The 27,378-nt window shown below is 43.1% G+C and overlaps 1 protein-coding gene and 1 long non-coding RNA gene across 12 annotated transcripts; both read left to right on the top strand.

The window, feature by feature from the left end:
- The first annotated feature begins 201 nt into the window (after nt 1–201).
- On the top strand, nt 202–22,138 carry LOC122766206 (CUGBP Elav-like family member 2). 11 transcript variants are annotated; one of them, XM_044020891.1, is made up of 9 exons: nt 202–331; nt 3,863–3,942; nt 8,337–8,498; nt 10,020–10,083; nt 14,109–14,243; nt 16,608–16,724; nt 19,087–19,266; nt 20,554–20,697; nt 21,966–22,138. In XM_044020891.1, exons 1-9 carry the CDS (start codon nt 226–228, stop codon nt 22,091–22,093), a joined length of 1,116 nt encoding a protein of 371 aa, XP_043876826.1. In that variant the 5' UTR covers nt 202–225; the 3' UTR covers nt 22,094–22,138. The 11 variants fall into 11 exon arrangements, with proteins under 11 accessions (XP_043876826.1, XP_043876825.1, XP_043876824.1 ...); XM_044020890.1 differs by having other exon boundaries at nt 16,608–16,736; XM_044020889.1 differs by having other exon boundaries at nt 8,337–8,585; nt 16,611–16,724.
- Nucleotides 12,400–12,703, top strand: LOC122766208. The gene is made up of 2 exons (XR_006360044.1): nt 12,400–12,447; nt 12,650–12,703. It is a non-coding gene; the product is annotated as an uncharacterized LOC122766208 (long non-coding RNA).
- Nucleotides 22,139–27,378: the final 5,240 nt, after the last annotated feature.

The following is a 27,378-nucleotide window of genomic DNA, read 5'->3' as shown; positions in this document are numbered from 1 at the left end:
GGTGTGTGAGAGTGAGTGAGTGGTTTCCAAACTTCAGTTTCCTGTTTGTTAAGTGGCTTTAATCTGTTTTTCCTGCAGGAATAATCCAGATTGTCGTGCTGCGTTCTCACTTGGACCGTGTCTTAAATATTGTGATTACTTCTTATCTTCATCTTCTTCATCTTCTTCTTCTTCTTCTTCTTCTTCTCCACGGCAGCGGTAGAAGACAGGAAGTTGTTCATCGGCATGGTTTCGAAGAAGTGCAACGAGAACGACATCCGGGTCATGTTCTCGGCGTTCGGACAGATCGAAGAGTGTCGGATCCTGCGAGGACCCGACGGACTCAGCAGAGGTGAGTGACTGACCACAGCGCCCTCCAGCGATCGCTGCGGGTCACTGCAGCGGTCACATGACTGGTCACATGCTCGGGTTTTATGTTCTTTAATGCAGCGCGTCGACAGCCAGGATCAAACTCTGTCGTCAACCTGAGTCATGTTTAACTACAGTGACACCTGGAGGCCACTGAGGTCACTGCGATGACATGATTCTCCTTTACCGCTCTATATCTCTCTTTTCCCTCCCTCCCTCTCTCTGTTTTTTCTCTCTCTCCCTCCCTCACTCTCTCAGCTTCGGTCACCCTCCTCCTCCTCCTCCTCCTCCTCCTTCACCTCCTCTGACCTCTGACCTCCTCACACAGTTTATCCTCTCAGAGATGGACCAGGCTCAGGCGTTGGTTCTGATTTATGAAACCTCTCCTGGACTTTGCCGGCGTTTGACCTCTGACCTCGAGCTGCGTTGTTTGGACAAACTCAGCGTCTCACATCAGACGTAAAAACGTCTTTGAGCAAACGAGGAAAGACAAACACGCTCACAGAAACACACCAACAAACTCTTAAGTGGTGTTTTTTGAGAACATAAAGGAGGAGCTAACTCGTTGGATCTGTTAGCATCAGATTGAAAAAGCTAACTCTAGTAAGGCTTAAATGAGTTGCTACTGTTAGCGTCTCTTTAAAGAAGCTAACTCGCAGAGATGCTAATAAAACAACATAAAACTAAAATCAAAGGTGAGCGCTGTTTTATTTAATGTGAAGTATTTTTAGGCAAAGAGGAAGCTAACGAGAAAGCTAAGCTAAAGCGGAAGCTGTCGCTAATGATGTATTTATCCATAGTCAGTGTTAGCTTCTTTAATATGATGCTAACACTCGTGAGCTACGTCAAAATGGAGTAAATAGAATAGTCAGCTGTCACACACACACACACACGCCTGCTCTCTCTTTCTCCCTCCCTCCCTCCCTCCCTCCCCAGCTCCTCCCCCCTGTGTGGTGTCTCCTCCTCCTCACTGTCACAGGCTCCGTGTCGATCTGTCCTTCACGTATATTTGTGGTACGTCCTAGACGTTGTGCGTCTCCTCTCTTTCGTCCTCCTGAAGGTTGTCCCAGAATCCTGCCTCACAACGATTTGTCCTCTTTCTTTCGCTCCCTCGCTCCACAGCGTCTCTCTTTTGTCCTCATGAATATTTCAGACGCCGTGACCACGTCGTCGTCGTCAAACTCAAACCTGTTCGCCGCAGTCAGAGTCAGAGAGAAGCCGCTCAGCGCGTAAACAAACGATAAAGAAGTCTTGAAGGATTCTCGAGCTCCCCGAGCGTCTTGGTCCCGCCGCGTCGCGCTCGCCACGTCGTTAAAAAAACCACGGGATCAATCAGAGGAGCTCGCCGTCGACGCGCTATAAATAAAATCTGGATCGCAGCAGCAGTGGACGTGTGGGCCTGGGGAGCTAGCCTACTTTCATTACAGGACTGTTTGCTTCTCAGGATGCAGCCCGAGAGTATTTTTAGTCCTCGAGTCAAAGTCCCGTCTCTGCAGCGACGAGCTACCACGTCTGTCTTCACCGGCTTTGACGTCCGTGAAATGAACGTTCAGATGATGATGAGGAGTTCTTTATTTAGAGTTTCTTCTGTCTCTGAGAACCACTTCCTGTTCAGGGACCAGGTTCGGTTCAGGCTAACTGGTTCGCACGAGGGAAATGTTTTTCTGAGTGTGTAAGTCCTCATCACAGTCAGAATTAGTAAAATATCTCCCGATTTTTGGACGTCTTTGTCTCCATAACTGCGCATCGGAACGTCCTTTACGAGAACTTCTCGCAGACGTCCGACTGTCCATGAAAACACTCGACAAAGACCTTGCGCCAAATCCTCAGATACTCGAATGTCTCGCGTGTGTTCCACTGTTGGACTTTCCTCATAACTGCAGCAAATAATCCGATGTTTGGACAAAGAGACATCTTGAGAAACTGAAGAACACGATAAATCTTACCACATCTGAACATCTCGAGAAACATGCAATAAATTCTCCGACATGTGAACGACGTGAAGACGTCGGATCTTCTTCAGTTTAGAAATCTTCAGACTCAAGAACATGGATCAGATCTTGCGTCCTCAAATATGTCCGGAAACGTCCTTACGATTTTAGCGATGTCCTGTTTGGACACCTCGTGGACATATTCTTTTAACCTCCGTCCGAACTGTGTGCCGTTAAAAATAAGTGGTGAACGTGTGAACTTTTAATGATCGTTTCAAAGTTTTCTTTGACGTCAGAGACCAAACTCTGAGGAATTCTTGATTTAGAAAGTTGGTAAAAGACGTTCTTTCTTCTTTCTGCCAAACGTGAGGCGAAGGCGGAGTTTCCGGCGTCGACGCCGAGCCGTGTTATAAATAACCGGGTTCTGAAATCCTGAGCGGGGCTAATGAGCGGGGCTAACCCACATGAAAGCCCCCCCCCCGCAGATCTGATCTAGTTCTGGTGTTGCAGAGGAAGAAACCACCTGACGTGACAGTGAACCTCGTCTGAAATAGAATGACCCGTTTTTTTTACTGGGTCAGAACCACAGAGTCCGGCGACCTTCAGTCGCACAAAGAGGAATGAAGTCGACGTTTGATCTGCACCAGTGAAACCAAACCAGGTCAAAGTGGTTTCATTTAAGACTGGATCAGGTTTTTGTCCCAACAACACAAACCTGCATTATTGTGATTGATGTTGTTGCTGCTGAAGCTTCAGAACGTCCGGCTCAAACCAACAAAGGAAGAAAAAATCCTGTCATCGTTAACCAGTGTACATGATGTGAGGATCATCTGAGCTGTGGCTGCTGCGGTTCTCAAACACTGGGTCGTGGACCCACAGATGGGTCGCGGGTGAACAAAAACTGTGACGTTTTATTGAGGATTTCTGTGAATATATGTTTTAAATAATTAATTTACCAAACTTCAGTTCAGATTGAGGTTCGGCGTGAGATTATACGCATGTTGAAAATGAAACGGATTAGGATTAGGCAACATGGTTGATCGGTAATTCCGTAATAAAACCAGAATTCTAGCGCGTTTTATAAGTCGCTCGACACTTTGGCGCCTGAAGTTTGTGCGTCCGTGACCGATCGCAAAATTAATAACTTCACAGTGATTTTTCTCACGCGTGATTCTCTGTCGTCTTGTCTTCGTGACTGAACTTGAAAAAAACCCGTAAAAGATCGCAAACTAACGTGAATCCCTAAAAGATTTTTCGTAAACCAAAGCAGATTTTTGGCGTCGCGATGAGGAGGAGGAGGAGGAGGAGGAGCCATGAAGCTGTGGTAATGCCTGTGCTTTGTGTCTGTGGTGTCCTGTGGTGGCTAGGGGGCGGGGCCTGGTTGTCATGACGATGTTGAACTTGAGAGAAACTTGTCGTCCGCCTGTGAAACTTCTCTGTTTTCTTTTATGACGACGACGACGTGTCCAAACCTTCTGTCTTGTTTTTGTTCTTTCTTGTCTCCTCCCTCCCTCCCTCCCTCCCTCCTCCCTCCTTCCTTCCTTCCACCCTCCCTCCTCTCCTCCCTCCTCTCCTCCCTACAGGATGTGCGTTTGTCACGTTTTCCACCAGAGCGATGGCACAGAACGCGATCAAAGCCATGCATCAGTCTCAGACGATGGAGGTACTGTACTCGACCTTTCACCCTCTCATCTGCGTTTAATCATGTTTTCACCCTCGTTAGAATCAGACTTGTTCGTAAATTAAATGTAAAAACACGTTTAACGAGAATAAACGACCGTCGTTTGCTTGTAAATAATCTTCATCATTGAGTTCATTTGACTTATTTAACTGTGACGGTTAAATGTCTTGTTGTGGGGAGACTGCCCCCTACTGTCTGTCCTCATCATGGTACGGTTCAGTTTGTTGAATGGTACAGTCCTGGGTCAGGACTAGAACCACAGAACCAGGACTGGAAAATAGACTTTGTTTTTTGTTTTTGCTCGATTTCACTCGACGGTCTGAGATGGAGACAGACTATGTGTGTGTGTGTGTGCGTGTGTGCGTGCGTGCGTGCGTGCGTGCGTGCGTGCGTGCGTGCGTGCGTGTGTGGCACACACTCACATGTCAGGATGAAAAACCTGGAATGGAGCCGCCCCGGGCCCGGCACCCTCTTCATTGATGGTCCTGTCACTGTCATCCATCCATTCTCATTACGGCCGTGACATTCAGCTACAATCACACACACACACACACACACACACACCTGACGCTGGCTGAATGTCAGCCTCTAATGAAAGTGGAAATGAATGAATGAATGAATGAATGAATGGGTGAATTCACCGTTGAAACTTTGAACACAAACAGATGAGAAGCTTTGTTGTGTTTGTTTTTTTTTTTATTCGACCATGACTCAGTAGAAACACTCACTCACTGGTGAAAACATGAGGATTAATGTGCTCACATCTCCAACAACATTCACGATCAGTGGTGTGGTTGTGCTGAGTTGACAGATATTAGTAACTGATACGTGGACATGCGTCAAACTGACACCAGATCCAGGATTTCAATGTCTTGTTGTCCATAAAACATGTCAAAATGTCCTCATAGCAAATCTGGGACATATCTTACCGTGTTTGGACTTCTGGTGGACATGTCCCTCTACATACAAGACGTCAAAATATCCTCATAGCAACGTTAAAATCAAATCTGAGACATAAACCGCGAAGCAATGTCGTTAAAATCGACCAGGAAAACATCCGATATTTGGGCAGGTGACTCATCTAATGTCTCAATAATGACTTAGTTTCTCATAATAATGACTTAGTATCTCATAATAATGACTTAGTATCTCATAATAATGACTTAGTTTCTCATAATGACTTAGTATCTCATAATAATGACATAGTATCTCATAATAATGACTTAGTTTCTCATAATAATGACTTAGTATCTCATAATAATGACTTAGTATCTCATAATAATGACATAGTATCTCATAATGACTTAGTATCTCATAATAATGACATAGTATCTCATAATAATGACTTAGTTTCTCATAATAATGACTTAGTATCTCTCTTCTCATAATAATGACTTAGTTTCTCATAATAATGACTTAGTATCTCATAATAATGACTTAGTTTCTCATAATAATGACATAGTATCTCATAATAATGACTTAGTATCTCATAATAATGACTTAGTTTCTCATAATGATAACTTAGTATCTCATAATAATAATGACTTAGTTTCTCATAATAATGACTTAGTATCTCATAATATTGACTTAGTATCTCATAATAATGACTTAGTATCTCATATTAATGACTTAGTATCTCATAATAATGACTTAGTATCTCATAATATTGACTTAGTATCAATGACTTAGTATCTCATATTAATGACTTAGTATCTCATAATATTGACTTAGTATCTCATAATAATGACTTAGTATCTCATAATGATGACTTAGTATCTCATAATATTGACTTAGTATCTCAATGATTACTTAGTATCTCATAATATTGACTTAGTATCTCATAATATTGACTTAGTATCTCATAATAATGACTTAGTATCTCATAATATTGACTTTAGCTCATAATGATGACTCTAGTATCTCATAATATTGACTTAGTATCTCATAATGATGACTTAGTATCTCATAATATTGACTTAGTATCTCATAATGATGACTTAGTATCTCATTGACTTAGTACATAATATTGTATCTCATAATATTGACTTAGTATCTCATAATAATGACAGTATCTCATAATAATGACTTAGTTTCTTATAATATTGACTTAGTATCTCATAATAATGACTTAGTAGCTCATAATGACTTAGTATCTCATAATAATGACTTAGTTTCTTATAATATTGACTTAGTATCTCATAATAATGACTTAGTAGCTCATAATAATGACTTAGTATCTCATAATAATGACTTAGTATCTCATAATATTGACTTAGTATCTCATAATATTGACTTAGTATCTCATAATAATGACAGTATCTCATAATAATGACTTAGTTTCTTATAATATTGACTTAGTATCTCATAATAATGACTTAGTAGCTCATAATAATGACTTAGTATCTCATAATAATGACTTAGTTTCTTATAATATTGACTTAGTATCTCATAATGACTTAGTAGCTCATAATAATGACTTAGTATCTCATAATAATGACTTAGTATCTCATAATATTGACTTAGTATCTCATAATATTGACTTAGTATCTCATAATAATGACAGTATCATAATAATGACTAGTTTCTTATAATATTGACTTAGTATCTCATAATAATGACTTAGTAGCTCATAATAATGACTTAGTATCTCATAATAATGACTTAGTTTCTTATAATATTGACTTAGTATCTCATAATAATGAGTAGCTCATAATAATGACTTAGTATCTCATAATATTGACTTAGTATCTCATAATATTGACTTAGTATCTCATAATAATGACAGTATCTCATAATATTGACTTAGTATCTCATAATATTGACTTAGTATCTCATATCAAGTTCTGGGCTGGATTTCCGCAGTATTGAGATATTTAGCAGAACAGGAGAGGGAGCTCTCGTCTCCTGGGGAATCGAGCACAAGGCCCCAAACTGACACTGCTGTCCTCGCTGCTCGTCTCCTCTCGACACTCAAATCACCGTCCAGGCGGATCTCGGAGGATCTCGGAGGATCTCGGTCTCTGTTGTTCGCCTGCAGTCAGACTTTGATGCTGCGAGGTTTTGGCGCTGTGATACATGACGACGCACAGTTTCAGGCTCGCTTTAATCAGGAGCATTGTGGGTAATTTGTTTTAATCTGCTTTATAGTGTAGCTGTCAGTGTGTGTGAGGTGTCCCATATGACACACACACACAAACACACACATCCAGACTTTTGTCTCATTGTCTAGATCTTTAAATCATCCTCTCGTCCTCTTCTTTTGTCCTCCCACTCTCTCACAACCACGCACACACACACACACACGCACACACGCGCACACACACACACACACACATCAAGTGTGGAGGTGATGAAATAGTTGAAGAACAGAGGAAATCTGTTTCTGGTGAAATTGTTCTGGACTCAGATAACTGAGCTCTTGTGATGGAGACAAGAAACGTCTCTCTGGACTTAAACTCAAGTTTCCCGTGTGTGTGTGTGTGCGCGCGCGTGTGTGTGTGTGCATGTGTGCCTTTTTTTATGATTAGTTTTGTGAATGGGTCAAATAAAACATATATGACAATAAACACTTTGAATTTTGAATCTCTTGAATATAAACATGTGGGAAAGACTGTGTGTCGGTGTTAGCTTATGTTGTTAGCATGTGTAGTGTTGGCATAAGAGAAAGTAGTCTTATGTTATCAGAATCAGAATACTTTTATTATCCCGAAGGAAATTGTTTTAGAGAGGCAAACTACTTAAACACAAGTTACTAAGACATACAATGAAAAGAAAGTATAAGAAATAAGTTAAAAAAGTAGAAGACTGAACAGGAGCGACTGTAAAAGGCTGCACGCCGGTTGACGCATGCGCACTAATTAGCTTGTGGTTTTAGATAGAAGCTTTAGCTGTTGTTAGCTAATGTTGATATGATGAAGCTAAAGCAACGTTGTTCAATTAGCTTGAACTTTATTATTATTGAAATAAAGTATTTTGTAGTTAGCTAACATGAAGGTAAAGTGCTGCGTTGTTCGTGTGTGCTGTTAGCATGAGGTATAGGTTCAGTAGTAGGTTGTGTGGTTAGCTTAAAGGTCAAATGTTGTGTTATTAGCAGTGCTCTTGAATCTGTGTTGTTTTTTAGCTGATGATGATGATGATGATGCAGATTTTAAATCTAGTTAGTAGTTCTGTTTTCACCTTCAGTGTTTCTGCTCATTTCTGAAGGTTATTTGCTTTAATCGTCTAAATTAGCCTGGATGTTGAAGAACTCATTTATTTACACCGTGATTAACTCAGTCAACATGTTTAAACCTCATGCAGCCGTTACTTGCACGATCGTGAACTTGGGTCATCACGTGTCCCTCTGTGTCTCTGTGTCTCTGTGTCCTCTCCCACAGGGATGCTCGTCTCCCATCGTGGTGAAGTTCGCCGACACACAGAAGGACAAGGAGCAGCGGCGTCTGCAGCAGCAGCTGGCGCAGCAGATGCAGCAGCTCAACAGCGCCACCACCTGGGGGAGCCTGACCGGCCTGGGCGGCCTGACCCCACAGTATCTGGCTGTAAGGAGCGCCGCCACGCCGCCCACCATCACCACCTCCTCCTCCTCCGCCCCTTACTACAGCCCAGTGGCCAACGCCGCCGCCGCAGTCAGTGCCCCGACCAAAACCACTCCACTCAAAAAAAACAAAAAAAAACAAAGTCCCCACAGCTTCACGTCTTTACCTCCTGCCTTTCTTTTGTTCTTTAATTCCTCCTTCATTCCTAACGCTGTTCCCTCCTTCCTTTCATCTTCCTCTTCAGAGCGAAGAAATTAAGCCTCTGGAGACAAATTTAAGTCCAGGAACTAAATCTGCTGTTTTCAATTAATCATATTTGAATTGCAGAAAGATTTCCTGTGACATATATATATATGTATATATATATATACGTGTGTGTGTGTATGTGTATGTGTATATACATGTATATACATATATATACATGTATATACATGTATATATATGTATGGGAAGTGTTTGTGTGTTTGTAAATTCTGTGTTAAATTCTATATTGTTTTCCTTAGAAAGCCAATTCACCCATTAATCTTGTTTCTGATGCACAAATAATCACATTAAAGGGACGGATAAGTGTTTTTTAAGTGACAATTTGTGTTAAATTCAAGTGATTTCACTGAAAACGTCACTGTCGGAGGGTAAAACACCAGAGAACAAATGTATTTCAGCCACTGAACAAAAGCTGATAAAATCTACACGAGTTTGAGTCTGCGATGTCCTCAAGGACACGATCACGTCTTTATCTCACTGTGAGACGACAGGAAACTGAATTTGTAAAGCACTCACTCTCCCACACCAAACCTCATAGAGAAAACCAGTGATTTTAACATCACACACACAGGAGTTGTGATGAGTTCAAATGTCTTATTTAGTCAATTTGGCTTTTAAAAATCCTTCGTTTGGATTTACCTGAGTGAGTAAAGACGCCGTAGACGTGGGTTTGATTTGCCGTGGCTGAAATCCTTGTGTTTGTGAAGGTCGTGAGTCAGCACGTGTTTGATACCCGGTCTTCAGGACGCCTCTTGACAGTTTCAACAGTAAAAAAAAATAAAAACCTGCCGTCAAATGTGATTTATTTTGAATCCCTTGTTCAGTTTCCTCCTGAGGTCGCTCCTCCGCTGCAGATCAGTTTGTTTTTGTGATGAAGGGAATAATGAGATGTTAAAAAGTGCCGTGTGAATTGTGCGCCCACAGTTCTCTGTCTGTCGGGGGGAAAAAGAAAAAAGCTCTTTTTCTGGACGAGAGAAAGAAATCACACACAATAGGAACAAGATGTTAATTTGCCGCTAATTCCAGTCTTTGAGGGATGAGTCTCTGACGGCGTCAGTGTTCCACTTTTGTTTTGGAATCTAATTAGTCGCTCTCAGATTATAGCTTTTCATGCTCAACTTGTCTGAAAGGATCGCGGCGGGGAACACAAACAGCGTTTGGTTCTCCGCGACAGATCCCACTTTATTAGCGGCTCATTTACTCAGACACAGTTTCTCATCGTCTTCCTTTTCTTCTGCTCTTCTCTCTTCTCGCCATCAGCTGCTCCAGCAGGCGACCTCCTCCGGAAACCTGGGAGCCTTCAGCGGGATCCAGCAGATGGCCGGTGAGTCAGAGAAAAGCCCCGGCCGCACCGCGCGTCCGTCGACTCTTTGTCGCTCGTCTCGTCTGATATTTCTGCTTTTCACAGAGTTTCTAAAAGAACGGCCAAAGAGCAAAAGAGATGAACTCGCGTGGTGGAGCGCAGAGCGGCAGAGCGGCAGAGCGAGAGAGTAGAGGGATCTTTGCCCTGAAGATTTATTAACTGTTGCTGAGATTTGTCTTGATCTTTTAATGAGGCCAGACAGGAGCGCTGCCCCGGGCGTGGAACAGTAACAGCCGGGCTTTGTCAGGAAGACGATGAATCACAGGAAGCAGACGAGACAGAAGAAAAGCGCTTAGAAGTGGCTTCTTGTTGTGGAAGCGCTCGCTCTGCGGGCCGGCGCCATCTGCTGTTCACTCCGTCACCTCCGTGTCCTTCCACGAGTCTCTGCAGGAGATTCAACTTTAACTGTAAATCATACAATCCTGTATTTGTCTCCTCCATCATCAGTGATAGAACCTGCGCTTTCTTCACTTCCTGCTCTGACGACGTTCAGCCGACACTAACATGTGACGTCGTCTGACTGCCGGCCTCTGATTGGTCAGAGAGGGTCGTCACTGACGAGTCGTGAGCGCGACGTCAAAGACGACACTGTCCAACTATGTTAAAAGAGACTTAAAAATACTGCTTAAAATTCCAAAATCTACTTAAACTGCCTATTTTGCACCGTGGGTCTGAGAGGACTGCAGTTTCATCTGTGCTTTATGTCGTACATATAGTACATTTGACAAATAAAACGACTTGACTTGACTTAAAGTTCCAAAATCTACCTAGAATTCCAAAATCTACTTAAAGTTCCAAAATCTATTTATAATCCAAATCCCTCTGATTGGTCAGAGAGCGTCGTCACTGAAGACAACAATGTCCAACTGTAGATCAAAGACTTAAAATTCCTGAAAACATTAACGTTCATCTGCAACATTTAGCAAAGCAATGACTTTGACTCCGCCCACATTGAGGAGGGGCTATGAAGTGACGGGCGGTCCTGTTCCTCACGTGACGTCTGGAGGCGTGTCGTGGTAACGTGAAAGCGAGTTAGCACCAGAGTAATCTTACGTCGTGTCACTTTAGACGCAGGTCATGTGACTCGTGCTGTTCACGCCGTCACATGTGAGCAACAGTAATTAATCAATGAAGTGTGAACGTCGCCATAGTAACGCTCTGAGGCTAAACTCTCAGTCCAACTGCAAGAGAGGGAGGGAGGGAGGGAGAGAGAGAGAGAGCATGAGTGATTGGCAGCTGAATGACTGAGTGACATCTGGTGTGAGTCTTTAACACGAGGAGCTGCAGAACTAAGAGGTTTCAATTAAAGCAATGAGCGATCAATTAAATACACACACACACTCTCTATAACCCAGTTATTGTAATCTCCTTTTCTCCGTCTAACGTACGTTGAGTGAGAGCGAAGACTTTGACAAATGTGAGGAACTGTGTGGAGGCGTGGAGAGAAAACAGAAAACAGGGTTAGAGAAGAAGAGGGAAAAGAAAAAACAAGAGAAACAAAGGAAAATATAGGACGGAGATAAATAAAGTGGGAAGGAAATTAAAAATAAAGCAATTAAGATATATGAAACTGGAAAAGAGTGAAGAAGACGGGATCAAACAAAGATATTAAAAAAGGTCGAGAGCAAAGACGAGAAAAGTGTAAGAAATTAAAGGGAAATTAGAGGAGGTGAGATCACAGAGAGAGGAAGAGGGAAATCCATATAAAAGACAACAGAGGAAGAGAGAGCGAAGGAAATAACAGATAAAAGACAACAGAGGAAGAGAGAGCGAAGGAAATAACAGATAAAAGGCAACAGAGAGCGAAGGAAATAACAGATAAAAGACAACAGAGGAAGAGAGAGAAGGGAATAACAGATAAAAAGACAACAGAGCAACAGATAAAAGACAACAGAGAGGAAATAACAGATAAAAGACAACAGAGCAAGGAAATAACAGATAAAAGACAACAGAGAAGGAAATAACAGATAAAAGACAACAGAGATCGAAGGAAATAACAGATAAAAGACAACAGAGATCGAAGGAAATAACAGATAAAAGACAACAGAGAGCAAAGAAAATAACAGATAAAAGAGAACAGAGGAAGAGAGAGCGAAAGGAAATAACAGATAAAAGAGAACAGAGGAAGAGAGAGCAAGGAAATAACAGATAAAAAGACAACAGAGAGCTAAGGAAATAACAGATAAAAGACAACAGAGATCAAGGAAATGATAAAAGACAACAGAGGCCTAAGGAAATAACAGATAAAAAGACAACAGAGAAAGGAAATAACAGATAAAAAGACAACAGAGAGCAAGGAAATAACAGATAAAAGACAACAGAGATGTAAGGAAATAACAGATAAAAGACAACAGAGGCTAAGGAAATAAAAGATAAAAGACAACATAGAGCGAAAGGAAATAACAGATAAAAGACAACAGAGAGCGAAGGAAATAGCAGGAAGGAAATAGTAAAAAGACAAACAGAGGCCAGGAAATAACAGATAAAAAGACAACTAAGGAAATAACAGATAAAAGACAACATAGAGCGAAGGAAATAACAGATAAAAGACAACAGAGAGCGAAGGAAATAGCAGATAAAAGACAACAGAGCGAAGAAATAACAGATAAAAGACAACAGAGAGGGAAATAACAGATAAAAAGACAACAGAGAGCGAAGGAAATAACAGATAAAAGACAACAGAGAGCGAAGGAAATAACAGATAAAAGACAACAGAGGAAGAGAGAGCGACGTTGTGTTTCTGACATGAAAACATTTGTCTCTGCTAATGTTTGGCGGTGTCTCTGACTCATCCCCCCTCTCCCCGCTCCTCTCACTTCCTCGTTTCTGAGGCAGTGAAGTGAAGGATTGTGGGAACGTGACGAAAACTAGAACGGAGGCAGAAAACACGGAAATCCAGTTTGTTTGTTTGTCGCAGAAAATCCGATCAAATCGCTCTGAGGTTTGTTTTGGTTTCGGTGATTCTGCGAGAACAGGAAGTCACGCTCAGGTGTTCATGCTTGTTACAGCGCGCACGCACACACACGCACACACACACACACACACACACACACACACACTGACTGACTGACGCTGTAATTGAATTAAATCTGTGATGAACGCTGTTGCGTGTTTGTTTGCTGCAGATGAGACGGATCTTGGTCTTCGTCTTCTTCTTCTTCTTCACAGCGTCTTGTTTGTGTGTGTCTTTCTGTGTGTGTGTGTGTGTGTGTGTTACCATGGTACTGTATATACATCCAGACTGTATATACGACACATTTACCTCACATTGACACAGTGTCTCCTCCCTGTTGTGACTCTAACAAACATCATGAGTTAGAGGAAGCTTCGCTGTGGTGAGACGGACTTCTGCGGACACACACACACACACACACACACACACACACACACACAGTCCTTAAACGCAGCACGGTGTCATGTTTACATTTAAGTGTAAAATACACTTTTATTTGTCTTAATTGTAATTTTTCAATCTAAACTTTATTGATTTTAACACACATTTAACACACAGACACAAACACACTTACATCACCCTTAAATCTTAAATGGACCTTTAAACCTTCAAAATTCTAATACATCAATAAATAGTCCATTAATTATGATCTTAATAAGCTGAATACACTGATTTATGTTCAGAAATCTGTGTTTATACTTAGTTAAGGTAGAAAAAGCATTCAAATGTAAAGATAAGAGTGAATTGTTGTTTCTGTTGGAGCAGAATCGTGGATGTGACGGTTTTTAAACCGAGCTTTAATCAATCTGGATTGTCAGTAAACACAGCTGCTGCGTTCACTGACTCCAGCTCACGTGGGACTTGAATGAGTGAAAGCAGCTTCACACACACACACACACACACACACACACACACACACACGCACGCACGCAGCGAGCAGCTGTTCGGAGCTGTCGTCCACTGATGACCCGGCGGCCTCGCCTCGGCCTCGCTCCCCAGGTTTGACCCCTCCCTCTCTGGCTCCTCTCTCCAGGTATGAGCGCTCTGCAGTTGCAGAATCTGGCCACTTTAGCGGCGGCGGCGGCGGCGGCCCAAAACTCAGCCAGCCCCTCCACCGCAAACCCCCTGTCCTCCAGCGCCGCGTCCCTGGGAGCGTTGGCCAGCCCAGGTAACGCCGCAGCCTGCCGGGGGCGGGGGGTCCGACGCCCGGGCGGGGGGTGGGGGTTGGGGGGGTTAGCGCCCGCCTACGTTCTCCGCTCTCCACCGTTGCCATCACCACGCCCCCAGCACTCCACCGCCATCACTGACGCCATCAACACTGTCACCGCCATCCTCGCTCCGCTCATGGTGTGTGTGTGTGTGTGTGTAATGTCCTCCCTGCGTCCCACTGTCTTTGAACGCACCACGTCCTCACCGTGTGACCCGACCACCGCCATCCCACGATATCCGCTCTGTATATGTGTGTGTGTGTGTTGTGCTGCGTGGGATTTGAGGCGTTGTCGTGGTGTGTGTGTGTGTGTGTGTGTGTGTGTGTGTGTGTGTGTATTGTAAAAGTGTAACGTTGGCTAACGCGACGCGTAATTTCACTTCATCACTTTGTGCTTCTCGCTCGACTGAGATGAGATCACATGATAATTTGTGCGCTAACGGCGTTGAATTACTTGTCTCGCCGTTGCTCTGAGCAACAGACGCGAGGTTTGCGTCAACTCGTGTTTTTTTTTTTTACTGTGATGTCATCGCGTGACGAATCTGTGCAGGCAAAATGTTTGATGTTGATTTGCACAAATAAACTCCGCCCGTAACTGAGGCTAATGCTAGGACCCATGACGACTCACCTGGAGCTAACGCTACAGGTGACTGCGTTCATCGTAAAGTGCGAAGAACAGTTTTTTCAGGTCGCCCGGCGTCAGTGAGCCGAACTCTCGAGTACGACGGCCGTCCTCTCGTGAAAACATCGCAGATATCTCCGTGACGATTGGCTTTTGCGACCTGTTTTGATCGAGTTCACAGATTTCAGTAAATTACGAGACTCTCTGCGTTTACTGTTCTCGTGAAGACGGTTAGCGTCGGGTTCAGCGAGCGACAAAAACGCCGAGACGTTTAAATGTGAAATGAAACGCCGTAAAATAAGTTGTGGCGATGTTTCACCATCGCACTGTGTGTGTGTGTGTGTGTGTGTGTGTGTGTGTGCGCGTGTGTGCGTTTAGTGCTTTGGTGTTTCCTGTGTACAGATGTTTTCAGTGTGTGTGTGTGTGTGTGTGTGTGTGTAGTCAGTGAGAACTGTCAGAACAACCAGGTTGATGTTTGAACTAAACTGAGGTGAAATATCTCCTCCTCCTCCTTCTCTTTCTTTTCTTCCTCCTCTTCCTCCTCCTCGTGTTCCTCCTCGTTGCCCTCGTCTTTCGCTGCCGTCCTGCGTTTGACAAGCTTCCTGTTTCTGCTCCATCATTCTCCTCGACCTCGCTCCACCAGCCGTGTTTTTGTTTTTTTTTCCCTCAACAGAGCATGAATACGACACACACACACACACACACACACACACACATTTACAAAATCACACACACCTTTCTTCTGGTTAATGCTCTTGTCGCTTCCATCCCACTTCCTGTCTCCACCTCCTCTCTCTCTCTCTCTCTCTCTCTCTCTCTCTCTGTGAGCGCGAGTTCCACGCTCGGCGCTGAGCGTCACGGCAGTTTGATAAATATAGACACTTCTGCACGGAGACAGGCTGCTGCTGCTGCTGCTGCTGCTGCTGTTTTCCTTTATCACACAGTGTCTTATAGAGATGGAGACGTTAAAGCGTGACATTTTATTTATGTATTTCTTTTTCACCTGCTGCACACCTGCAGTGAAACCTGACGTCCTCACAAACGTGCCGCTGTGACTCAGCGTTCGTAGCTGCTGATGTTGGATGTTGATGGAGAACGACGTGATACTTTTGTCCGTTTATTTGACGATTATTTTTCCCGGAATGTTCGAATGAGCTTTTATTTGAAGGGGAAGTTAAACGTGTTCATGTCCTGTGAGGAGACGCCACGGCAGCTAGCTAATGTAGCTGTGAGAGAATCAGTAAAACGTTGTTAATAGTTCAAATAAATGATGGTGTACTGTAAAATCAGTTCAGGTAATTGCTGTGGCTGTTAGCTGCTGTAGCTAGTAGCTAGTAGCTAGTATTGTTGCTAGCTGCGTGAACTCTGCTCAAATAAACAGATTCATCTTCAACTGTGAGAAACTCCAGCATGTGTTTGTGTTTTTTAATTTTTTCCATTAAATTGTGTGTTTCTGGGTTTTTGTCGTGCTGTAAAGAGTGAAAACATAACCTCCTCGGTCACATGTCCAGGTTTCTCAGGCGTCGCCATGAGTCATAAATAAACATAAATACAAAACCCTCATTTAGCTGTAAACAGAAACGGCCTCGTGTCATGTATGAAAATGACCTTCATCGAGGTCTGTCCGGTGTGTGAATAACACGTCTGTTTCTTTGTCTCCTGCTCTCCCTCTTCATCCCTCCTCTCCTCCTCTTCTCCTCCAGTAGCAGGCACCACGGGCAGCTCTAACGCCGGCGCCATGAACTCTCTGACCTCTCTGGGCACCCTGCAGGGCCTGGCCGGCGCCACCGTGGGCCTGAACAACATTAATGCACTAGCAGGTAGCGTCAACAGTGAGTATTCATCTTGTCATCAGCCACCGCACCTCCACCTCCACCTCCACCCATCACACACACACACACACACTCATAATACTACTGTAGTAAAGAGGAAGCTGAGGTAACGACAGGAAACTCAAGCTTGTAAAACACTCACTCTCCCACACCAAAGCCCACAGAGAAAACCAGTGATTGTAGCTCACGGGGACACAGGAGCTGCTGGTCCTCTGCTGCCTCGTGTGGTCACTTTGTGTCACTGAAGTGAATCCAAAGGTAGGATTTTAAAAGCCCAAGTGACAAAATCAGACATTAGAACTCAGTGATGCGTGTGTGACGTTTAAATCGCTGGTTTTCTCTGTGGGAGAGTTAGCGGTCGACAGACTTCGGTTTCCTGTTGCAAAAGTCTGTGGATTTAAAGAGACAAACACAACTCATCGTACTCAGACTTCTGTAAACATTTATTTTACTAGATTAAAGAAAGAATAGGAATTCATCCATTCATCCATTTGCTTCCTGGTTGTGTTTGCTGTAAAAGTGCTGTAAACATGTTACAGTGGATTATCAGTGTGGTTTAGTTGTCGTTGTGTATGTGGAAGACAAAAATCAATCTTTTTATTAGTTTTACGGTTTATTTTTCCACATTTTCAACACAAATTCATCCAAAAATGTGCAAAAAAACGCCAATAAAACACTGAAAATAACCAAATAAAGAAATTAAAAATGTGAGATGAGCGGTCATGTGCTTGCAAAACAAATCCAAACATCAAAAAAAAAAACTCGTGGATTCACGACAAAATGTTGCGTTTGTGTATCTGGTCGCTAACGCAAAGCTAAGCGCTAACTAATGTTGAAAATCCGTGTCCGTGAAATCTATTTAAAATCAGAACTTCCTTAAAGAGTCTGTAAAAGTTGGATTGGACACACGTCTCGTTGCCACGGTGACCATGACGACCCGTGTGGACGTGCGGCGTCCCGCCTTTGACCGGCGCGCGGACACGATCTTAATCAGCTGCTGTCTTCCACCACATTATTCTCCTCTGACCTTTGAGCCGCTGTATCTGCGTGTGAATCACACTCACACACATGTTTGTGTCTCCGTGTCCTCACCTCGTCCCCAGAAACCTTCCCCACCTTCATCACCACCATCATCATCCCCTCATTTAAACACAGCCAGGCCTTTAATTGAATTGCAAAGGTCACCAGTGCAATTATCCCTGAATAAATGAGTGACCTATAACGTGAAAGCTCAGCGCTGTCATTTATTTCTGTGTGTCTGACGGCGAGACGACAGGACGCTCACGCCAGTGTCACGCCAGTGTCACGCCAATGTCACGCCAATGTCACGCCAGTGTCACACCGACCTGCGCCGCCATATTAACACGTTACCAGCAACTAATGAGTGTTTTTCTGCTGCGTACCTTCACTCCCTTGCTTCCTCGCTCCCTCGCTGTCTCCTCGCTCCCTCACTTACTCGTTGGTCATGTGACTTCCTCACCTTGTGTGACATGAAGCACGAGCCAATCAGATCGTGTTTATGTTCAAACAGTTTTGGAAGTCAACTGTCACTGACCAGTGACTGACCAGTGACTGACCAGTGACTGACTAGTGACTGACCAGTGACTGACTAGTGACTGACCAGTGACTGACCAGTGACTGACGGTGACTGACTGGTGACTGACCAGTGACTGACCGGTGACTGACTGACTTGTGACTGACCTGACTGACTAGTGACCGTGAGTGACGGTGACGAGTGAGTAACTGACTAGTGACTGACAGTGACTGACCAGTAACTGACTAGTGACTGACCAGTGACTGACCAGTGACTGACCAGTAACTGACCAGTGACTGACCAGTGACTGACCAGTGACTGACTGACAGTACCAGTCCATATCAGGATGGGTAAATTTTGCATGCATCATACATGTTTGTCATGTGTGTGTGTGTGTGTGTGTGTGTGTGTGTGTGTGTGTGCATGCATCACTGCTACATCACAGCCACACTCATACTGTCTTTACTGTGTGTGTGTGTGTGTGTGTGTGTGTGTGTGTGTGTGTGTACAGTGAGTAGTATTTATATCTTTATGAGGACATTTTGTCTGGTCTCACATCTTTAAAGAGCTTTTTCAGGGTTAAGACCTGGTTTTAAGGTAAGCGTTAGAATTAGTTTTAGGTTAGGCTTAAGGTTAAGGTTAAGGTAAGGGGCTAGGGTTTGCATTGTGTCTATGACGTGTCCTCACACAGATATAAAAACGAGTTTGTTTGTGTGTGTGGTTAAAAAGACAACCTTCAGTGGGGGCGCTAATGAGTAAGTGCACTCTTCTTTCTTTATTGTTGGGTTTTATGTAAAGTTGCTCAAATGCTCTCAGGTATGGCGGCTCTAAACGGAGGCCTGGGCGGCGCCGGGCTGACCAACGGCACGGCGGGCACCATGGACGCTCTGACGCAGGCTTACTCAGGGATCCAGCAGTACGCCGCCGCAGCGCTGCCCACCCTCTACAGCCAGTCACTGCTGCAGCAGCAGGGGGCTGCAGGCAGCCAGAAAGAGGGTCAGTACCACTGGCTCACCGCTAACTCACTGCTAACTCACCGCTAACTCGCCCGCGAGGTTTTAGGGTTTGTGTTTACCCGGAGTCTGTTATCAGAAAAGTTCTTTTGCCTTCACTCGTGAAAATATCTGTATTCATCTCATTTGCATGTAACGTTTATTTATTCAGATAAAAAACTTATTGTGCAGATTTTTATTTTCTGTCAAACACAAATTAAATAATTAAGAATAAGACTATATTTTACAGACTGACGACCAGAATGAAAACTTTTATATTAAAATAGTTAAATAACATCTTTAAACATGAGTGTAACAAGGTAATATCATTATTATTACTATCACTATTATTATATTATCATTATTATTATTATTATATTATCATGGACATACACAGCAGTAAATTAGAATCAAACAAGATTTGACATTTTATAAATCATAATATTAACAGTATAAACCGTGCTATTATAACTACATTTATTTGGTAAACATCAATATTTTGAATTTAAACGTAAGACGGGGCCAAATGAAACCCTCAGACGGGCCAACTTTGGCCCCCGAGCCCCACTTTGGGCAGAAATGAAGCATGTGAGCTTCGTACATCATGTGTAAAATCATCTGTTTTTATTCAGAAAATGTTGCTCAAACATCGGAACGACGACGTTCTCAGAGTTTCTCAAACTCAGTTTGTATTCAGTTTGAAGGATTTTGTGACGGCACTGTTTGTGTCCGTCTGTGTAGACTTTACGATATAAATCCTGTGGTTCCCAAACACTGGGCCAGGGACCCACAGATGGCTCGTGGGAGAGTTTTTTTTGGTGTGTTGGATTTTTCCAACCTTTAAGCTCAGATTTACGTGCGTATTCTTTAAATAACGTCGATCATTTCTAAAATATGTGCTCTGTCCCACAGCTTCAGTTCAGTTCAGAGGGAAGATTTAATGGACGTGTCGGGATGATTAGCATATGTGTGTGTGTGTGTGTGTGGGGGGGCGACCTTTGACCCCGGCAGAGAGCGGATGAAAAGCAGTTGAAAACACGGGGAACTCGTCGTCTCTCTGAAAGAGCGGAAACACAATAATCACACATTCATATTTGTGTTTAATCCTCGCTGCATTTGCAGAACGTTGTTTAAAAGCAACAACAAACTCAAGGTCAGCTGATGTTGTGCCGCGGAGCGTCGTGCTTCAGCTCCGTTCCCATGACGACCTGTTTTTTTCTGTGTGTTTGTTTTTAATTGATGCTGAAATGGAAAAACGCCGCTCTGTGTCTCCCCCTGCTGCCACTGCCAGGTCCTGAAGGTGCCAACCTGTTCATCTACCACCTGCCGCAGGAGTTCGGAGACCAGGACATCCTGCAGATGTTCATGCCTTTCGGGAACGTGGTCTCCGCCAAAGTCTTCATCGACAAACAGACAAACCTTAGCAAGTGCTTCGGTACGACACTCACGTGAGCCGCGCTCGGGTCACATGATCACTTTAAATAAAACATAAATGTGGACTTTGAAAAGTGAAGCTCTCCAAAATCATGGTGCATTCAGACTTAATCCACACCAAACCTTTACTCGGCTAAAAGGCTTTTGCTGATTTTCATTTTTTTACTTTCAGCGCAGACTGAAGCACGCGATATAGTAGGATTTTATCGGATTTTATCGGATTCTACATTTTTATCTGACTCATGATTTTTGTATCGGACCGATACCGACCGATACCGACCGATACTGACCGATACCCATACCTAAGTAAAACTTGTTTTAATTTTACACGTAACACAGCACAAGTCTACGAGTCAGTCTACGAGTAAAAGTAGAACATTTACTTTTATGTGTAACACGCTGCGGAAATGATGGTGTTTTGTGCCTAGCGTGCCGCAGAAACGTTGTTGTTTTATACGTAACGCGTCGCAGAAACGTCGCTCATATACGCGTCATGGAATCGTCAGTCTTTTATGCGTAACATGCCCTCTAAATTTCACCCTTATACGCGGGTCACACTGCAGAACCGTAGGTCTGTGTCTGTGTTTTATGCGTAGCGTGCCGCATAAACACCATTTTTTACCTGTAATACGCCACAGAAACGTCAGTCTACGAGTTAAAGTAGAACGTTTACTTTTTAACCGTCGGTCTCTTACGTGTAAAGTGTTGCGGAAATGTCCGGCTTTTATGCGTAACACAGCGCGTAACCGTCGGTCTTTTATGCGGAACATAGCGTGTAACTGTCGGTCTTTTACGCATAAAGCGTTGCGGAAATGTCGGTCTTTTACGCGTAACACAGCATGGAACCATCGGTCTTTCACACATAACGCACCGTGGAACCGCCGGTCTTTTACGCGCAACACGGCATGTAACTATCAGTCTTACGCGTAAAGCATTGCGGAAATGTTGGCCTTTTACGCGTAACATGACGTGTAACCGTTGGTCTTTTACGCATAAAGTGTTGCAAAAATGTCGGCCTTTTGCGTGTAACATGACACGGAACGTCTGTCTTTTGCGCGTAACGCGCCATGGAAACGTTGGTCTTTTACGCATAAAGCGGTGCTGAAATGTCGGTCTTTTGTGCGTAACTCGCTGCGTAACCGTCTGTCTTAAACGCGCAACGCACCACGGAAACGTGTGTTTTCGCCAGAGCAACTGTGGAATGAATGAATGAACGTATGAAGGTGTTTTGTGGATGCTAACTGCTAACGTAAGCGTTCTCCTCCTCAGGCTTCGTCAGCTACGATAATCCCGTGTCGGCGCAGGCAGCCATCCAGGCCATGAACGGCTTCCAGATCGGGATGAAGCGGCTGAAGGTTCAGCTCAAACGCTCCAAGAACGACAGCAAACCGTACTGATGTTAGCGTTAGCGTCTTTCTGCTGCACACGTTAGCTCTGCTAGGGTAAGTCCTGAGAAACCAACAAAAACAACAACAGCAAAACGAGCCACGACCTCTTTACACAGGGACACACACACACACACACACCTTGTTTTTATTCTTGTTTTTCTTGATTTTTACGTCAGACTGCGATTATTATTATTATTATTATTATTATTATTTATTACAGCTTTTATTTTTTGACACATGAACGCTTCCATTGCCGCCATTCCTTTGTGCATTTTTTCCAAGTAAGAAAATATCTTGGGTAGCTTTTTTTTTTTATTTTTTTTTTAAAGTCTGTTAAAAACGTATTTAAATATCATTATTTATCTTTTTTTTTTAGTTTAGAGTCAGAACTGAGGAACGAACTAAAGGAGCCATGAGTTTGATTTCCATTTTTCTCCCTTCAATGTGAACCTGACGCTTCGTGAAAAGGTTCTTTTCTTTTCTTGACTTTTTGTTTTACTTTTTACGCACAATGATATGCACACTCGCCCTTTGACCTCCGCGGCGTTGGCCGCCGCTGCTTCTCCACAAACAAAGAAAACAAAAACGCTGCACACCTGCCGTCAACCCGGAGCGAAGGCTGCTAATGTGTTAGCGGCAGTTACACTCGTTCACCACCAGGGTGCACACACACACACACACACACAGCTGCATCTTTTTATTTACGAGAAAAACAAAAAACGTTTTCATTTTATTTTAAAAGACAAATATAAAAAAGTTCTTTGTTTTCCGGCTCAGATCACGACGGTCGTCGTTGTGCGATGACGACTTTTGTGGCGACGGCGTGAAGATTTTCAAAATAAATATCCAGAATTTGATTAATTAACGAGGAGAATAATGAAAAAAGAGTTTATGGGTTTTTTCGGGGGTTGAACTGAAAATACTTGATGTTTGTTGAAAGATAAAAAAAAAAAAGAAAAGAAGAAGAATTCAAACAGAAAAGCCTGTAAATGTTATTTGTAAAAAAAGCAGTTCTATTTTTCTACGACATTTTTACCGCCTCAGATTTAGAGAAGAAAAAAAAACGATTTTATTTATCGATAATTTATTCAAACGTTTATTTGGACGAACGATTAAAAAACAAAAGTCGACCCTCGGGGAAAAGTCTGGGTGTTTTTCATGTTTTTTCTTTTGTCCCCGCCCCCAGAAATGGCAGACAGAAAACTCCGCCCCATTTAAGCCACAACATTCAAATACTCGTCCGTTTGCTGTCCATCATCATCCTTCCATCCTTCCTTCTCTCTCTCTCTCTCTTTTCTCCAATTTCCACCATTTCCCTCACGTTTTTTATTATTTTTGTGTTTTTTGTTTGTCCGTAGCTCCGCCCCCCTCCACCTCTGGCCATGACTACCCCGCCCCCTTTTTAAAAAAAGATTCTTTATTTTCTTTTCTTTTTTTTAAATGTAAAAACAAATGAAAAAAACATCCATCGGGGATGGGATGGATTAACGCTTTGGGTGCTCTGTGTTTCTGTTGTTGTTGTTGTTGTTGTTGTCGTCATGTGTATATGAATGAATGAATGAGTGAATGAGTGAGTGTGTTGTTGTTGTCGTTGTTGCCTGTTACTATAGAACTATAACATTAATATACTTTTATATAGAAACCTAAATTTAAAGCTAAATAATTGCCATTTAAATCCGTGTTGTGTGTTTGTTGTTCCTCGTTGTTGTTGTTGTTGTTGTTGTTGTTTTGATACAAACAATGCTGTAGTGTTGTGTTGCTCTGTGTGTGTAACTCTCTCTCTCTCTCTCTCTCTCTCTCTCTGTTTTTCTTTCCCTCTTTTAGAACAAACCATCTCCATGCCTGTTAGCTCATCGTTTGCCTAGCATGTCTCCGTCTCCGTGGCGTCCAAACAAACAAACAAACAAACAAACTTTACACAAAGACACAAAAATAAACCCCGCCCCCCTCACCACCTCCACAACAACAAAAACAAACAAAGTGTCGCCATCGTCGTGGTTTTTTTTCCGAGATCACCTGCTCATAACCTGACTCCGCCTCCTCCTCCTTTGTCGCCGCCCACTCACCTTTTTTGGATTGAACCTTTTTTTCTTAATTTTTTTTTTTTTCTTGCATGTGACCTCATTTGGAATCTGTTTTGTGGGAGGGGTTTTCAGGGAGGGGGCGGGGCCAAGGGAGAAAACAGAATCAATGTGAAAAATAAAGATTTAAAAGCTGCGTTCGTACGAAGAAAAAAAAACACACAAAAAACTAAAGACTGAGATTTTTACGGAGAAATATTTGTTTTGTTTTTTTGGAGAAAGAAAAAAAAAGTGACTTCCATTCAGTATTGATTTTTACTTTTCTTCTTCTTTGTTTTCTTTTTTTCGTCTTCATTTAAAGTAAACTTGAAAGTTCGCGACGGGAATTGGCGCGCGGCCTCGCTTCTGGCGCCCGACGACAAACAAACAAACAAACAAACAAACAAACAGGAAACAGAGGGCGGGGCCAGAAGCGCCGCGCACCAGTTTCCCGGAGAAAATAAGACTACTTCCGCACAGTTTTGAATAAAAACTGTCTGATCAATATTAGACTCTCTCTCTCTCTCAGAGCGCTCTAATGGTTTTTACATTTTTCAGGCAGTGTAAAGTTTTTTGATAAGGCCATTTTAAGTGGCTCTGTTTCTCATTCAAAGTCTATATATAGAACCACTTTTTTCTAGAGTAGTTTCAAGGTAAAAACGACAAAAAAAACAAATAAATAAGAGACATTTGCCCTGTTTGAGGGGGGAGAAATGCTACCTAACCTGTGTCACCTTTTGCTGAACTGACTCACAGACAGACAGACAATCCGTGGTTTAAATGCACATGATGATGAAATGACCTATATTTTCTACTGTTTAAATGTATAGAGGAAAAACAAAGAGGAAAAAAAACAAACGAGTAAAAAAAACCAACTACGATTTACCTGTAACCCGCGTTAACGTCGGTGCTTCTCGTGAGTTTAGTCTTAAATGTCATGTTTTCTCCACAGAAGACGTAAAAAAATCAGTTTACTTGAACAATAGACAAAAAGCCTTTCGTAGAAAAAACACTTTCTTATTTTTACTCTTCTTTTTTTAAGGAGTCCCTATTTGCTAATTGTTTTTGTTTTGTTTGTTGGTTCATTATTAGCTTCTATGAAATTCCTAAAAAAAAATATATAAATATAAATCTATATCTATATCTATATCTATATATATATATACATACACATATATATATATATGACAATGTCAGCTTGTGAAGCATCAATGTCATTATGATTTTTGATTTTTTTTTTCTCTCGTGGGAAACAATATTTAGGTGTGTTTTTGTTGTTTGGGCAAAAAATGTCTTCAAATAAATGAAAATAATAATAATAAGAAAAAAAAAAGGAGAATCCGTGGAGTTTAGTGCCAAATCCTGAAGGTACTTCCTGCCGAGCGTCCGTGTATTTCTTGTGAAAATGATTTGATAACATGGGTATTTTATTATTAAGTGTTTTGTATGGATCCTCATATTTAAAACAAACAAAAAACTATAGATTTAAAAAAAGAGTTTGTTAACTTGCTATTCTGTGGTCTTGTTGCCTGAAAAATGTCAATGTTTGCTTTTATTTTTCCTGTTTTTTTCTTTGTAAAGATGTAAAAAAAAAAAAAGTGCCCATGTGTCACATATATATATATGAATATATATCTATACACACACGCGCACACACACACACACACATGGACACACGCGCGCCTCACAGTTTACTTTGTTGTTGTGCGCGAGAGCCTCTGAGCCGACGACGCCTCGACAGCGACCGCAGCGGCCCGCCTCCGCGCACGCGCACACACACACACACGTGCACATGCGCGCACACGCACACACACGCACGTACGAGGATCACGCGCTGATATTTTTAGCCATTGTACAGCCGTTTACTCATCAAAGCCTTACCACAGATCTTTGCACTGCTGTTCTCTCGATGTATCACACACACACACACACACACACGTCAGGCTTCAGTGTTTCTGGTTTTATTTCCTTCTTTTCTCTGAGAGTTCGTACACGAAGCCTTATTCTCTCCAGACGTCTCTTATTTCTTTGTGTGGGGGTGAGAAACCTCCTGATTTGAAGCCGGCGGGCGTTCGTCGCGTCCTCGCGGCGGCGACGGCGGCGGCGCGGGGATCATTAACTTCTCAGACGACGCCGGCTTTCATGATGTAAGCACAGAGCAAGACGCGTTTGCTCGTCCACAAGCACGCCGCCGTTCTGTTTGAGGAAAAAGAAAAAAAAAGCACATCGTCGCGGAAAGTCGCGATAAAAGCTACGTTTGATTTAAACCTCGTTTTTCTTCACGTGTGAGTCTCGTGGGCCAAAACAAAATCACGTTCAGATGCCAAAGTGTGTTCCTTCTTCACAGTCGAGCCGTTTACATGGCACAGAGTTGTCACGAGTCAATTCAGCTGACCCCGCCCCCAAAAACCCTGCCCCGCCCCCTCGTCCTCCTCCTCCCAAAACGCCGCCTCGTTTACGGTCTGCTAAAAAAAGCAGCATTATTTTCTACTGAAGCTCACCAGTCGCCTTAACCAGTGTTAGCGGAGGAGACGTCCGTCCGTCCGTCCGTCCGTCCGTCCAGGTTCCACTTCCGTATACAGTCACACTCTGGATTTTTCTGCCATTTCATCATCCGGAGTGAAGTTTTCTGTTGATGAAGAAGAAGAAGAAGAAGATGAAGAAGAGGAGAGAAAACAAAGCGCTCTCCGCCTGGTTGTTGTCTCCCAGGCTAACCGGGGTTATTAGAACCGCGGCCGCGTGCGGGGGGAGGCGTCTTATTGGAAGAGCGACAGGGGAAATAAAAGCGCTTGTCGTTGGCCGGGGTGAAGGAAGGGTCGCGGCGGCCGGAAACAAAAACAACAACGCCAGAGACGAGACCGAGGCAATACCTGCTTTCATTATCGTCTCCAAGACCAAAAGTTTTTCTCATCTCATGAAGGGAGGCTCCAAGACTTTACCGCGCACACACACACACACACACACACACACAAGCAGTGCCATAATCACCAGCGGCGCCTGCAGTTCGGACTTTCTCCACACGAGCTTCAGCGGACGTCAGAGCGCGAGGGTACGGGAATTCTCCAGATTAAAAACTCAGCCGTTCACCTCTGTAGATGTAATATATGCTAAACCTGTGGTTCTCAAACTGTGGTACGCGGGTTCCCTTGGGTACTTGCTGGCGAGAGAATGAATCTGCTCGCTCTGTGTACGCCGCTGTAAGCTAACGTTATATTTCCTCCGCTGGTTCTCGGT

This window comes from Solea senegalensis, linkage group LG3 (genome assembly GCF_019176455.1).
Source record: "Solea senegalensis isolate Sse05_10M linkage group LG3, IFAPA_SoseM_1, whole genome shotgun sequence".
NCBI lineage: Eukaryota > Metazoa > Chordata > Actinopteri > Pleuronectiformes > Soleidae > Solea > Solea senegalensis.
The sequence above is the reverse complement of the archived record's forward strand: the minus strand, read 5'-3'. Positions and strand labels throughout refer to the sequence as shown.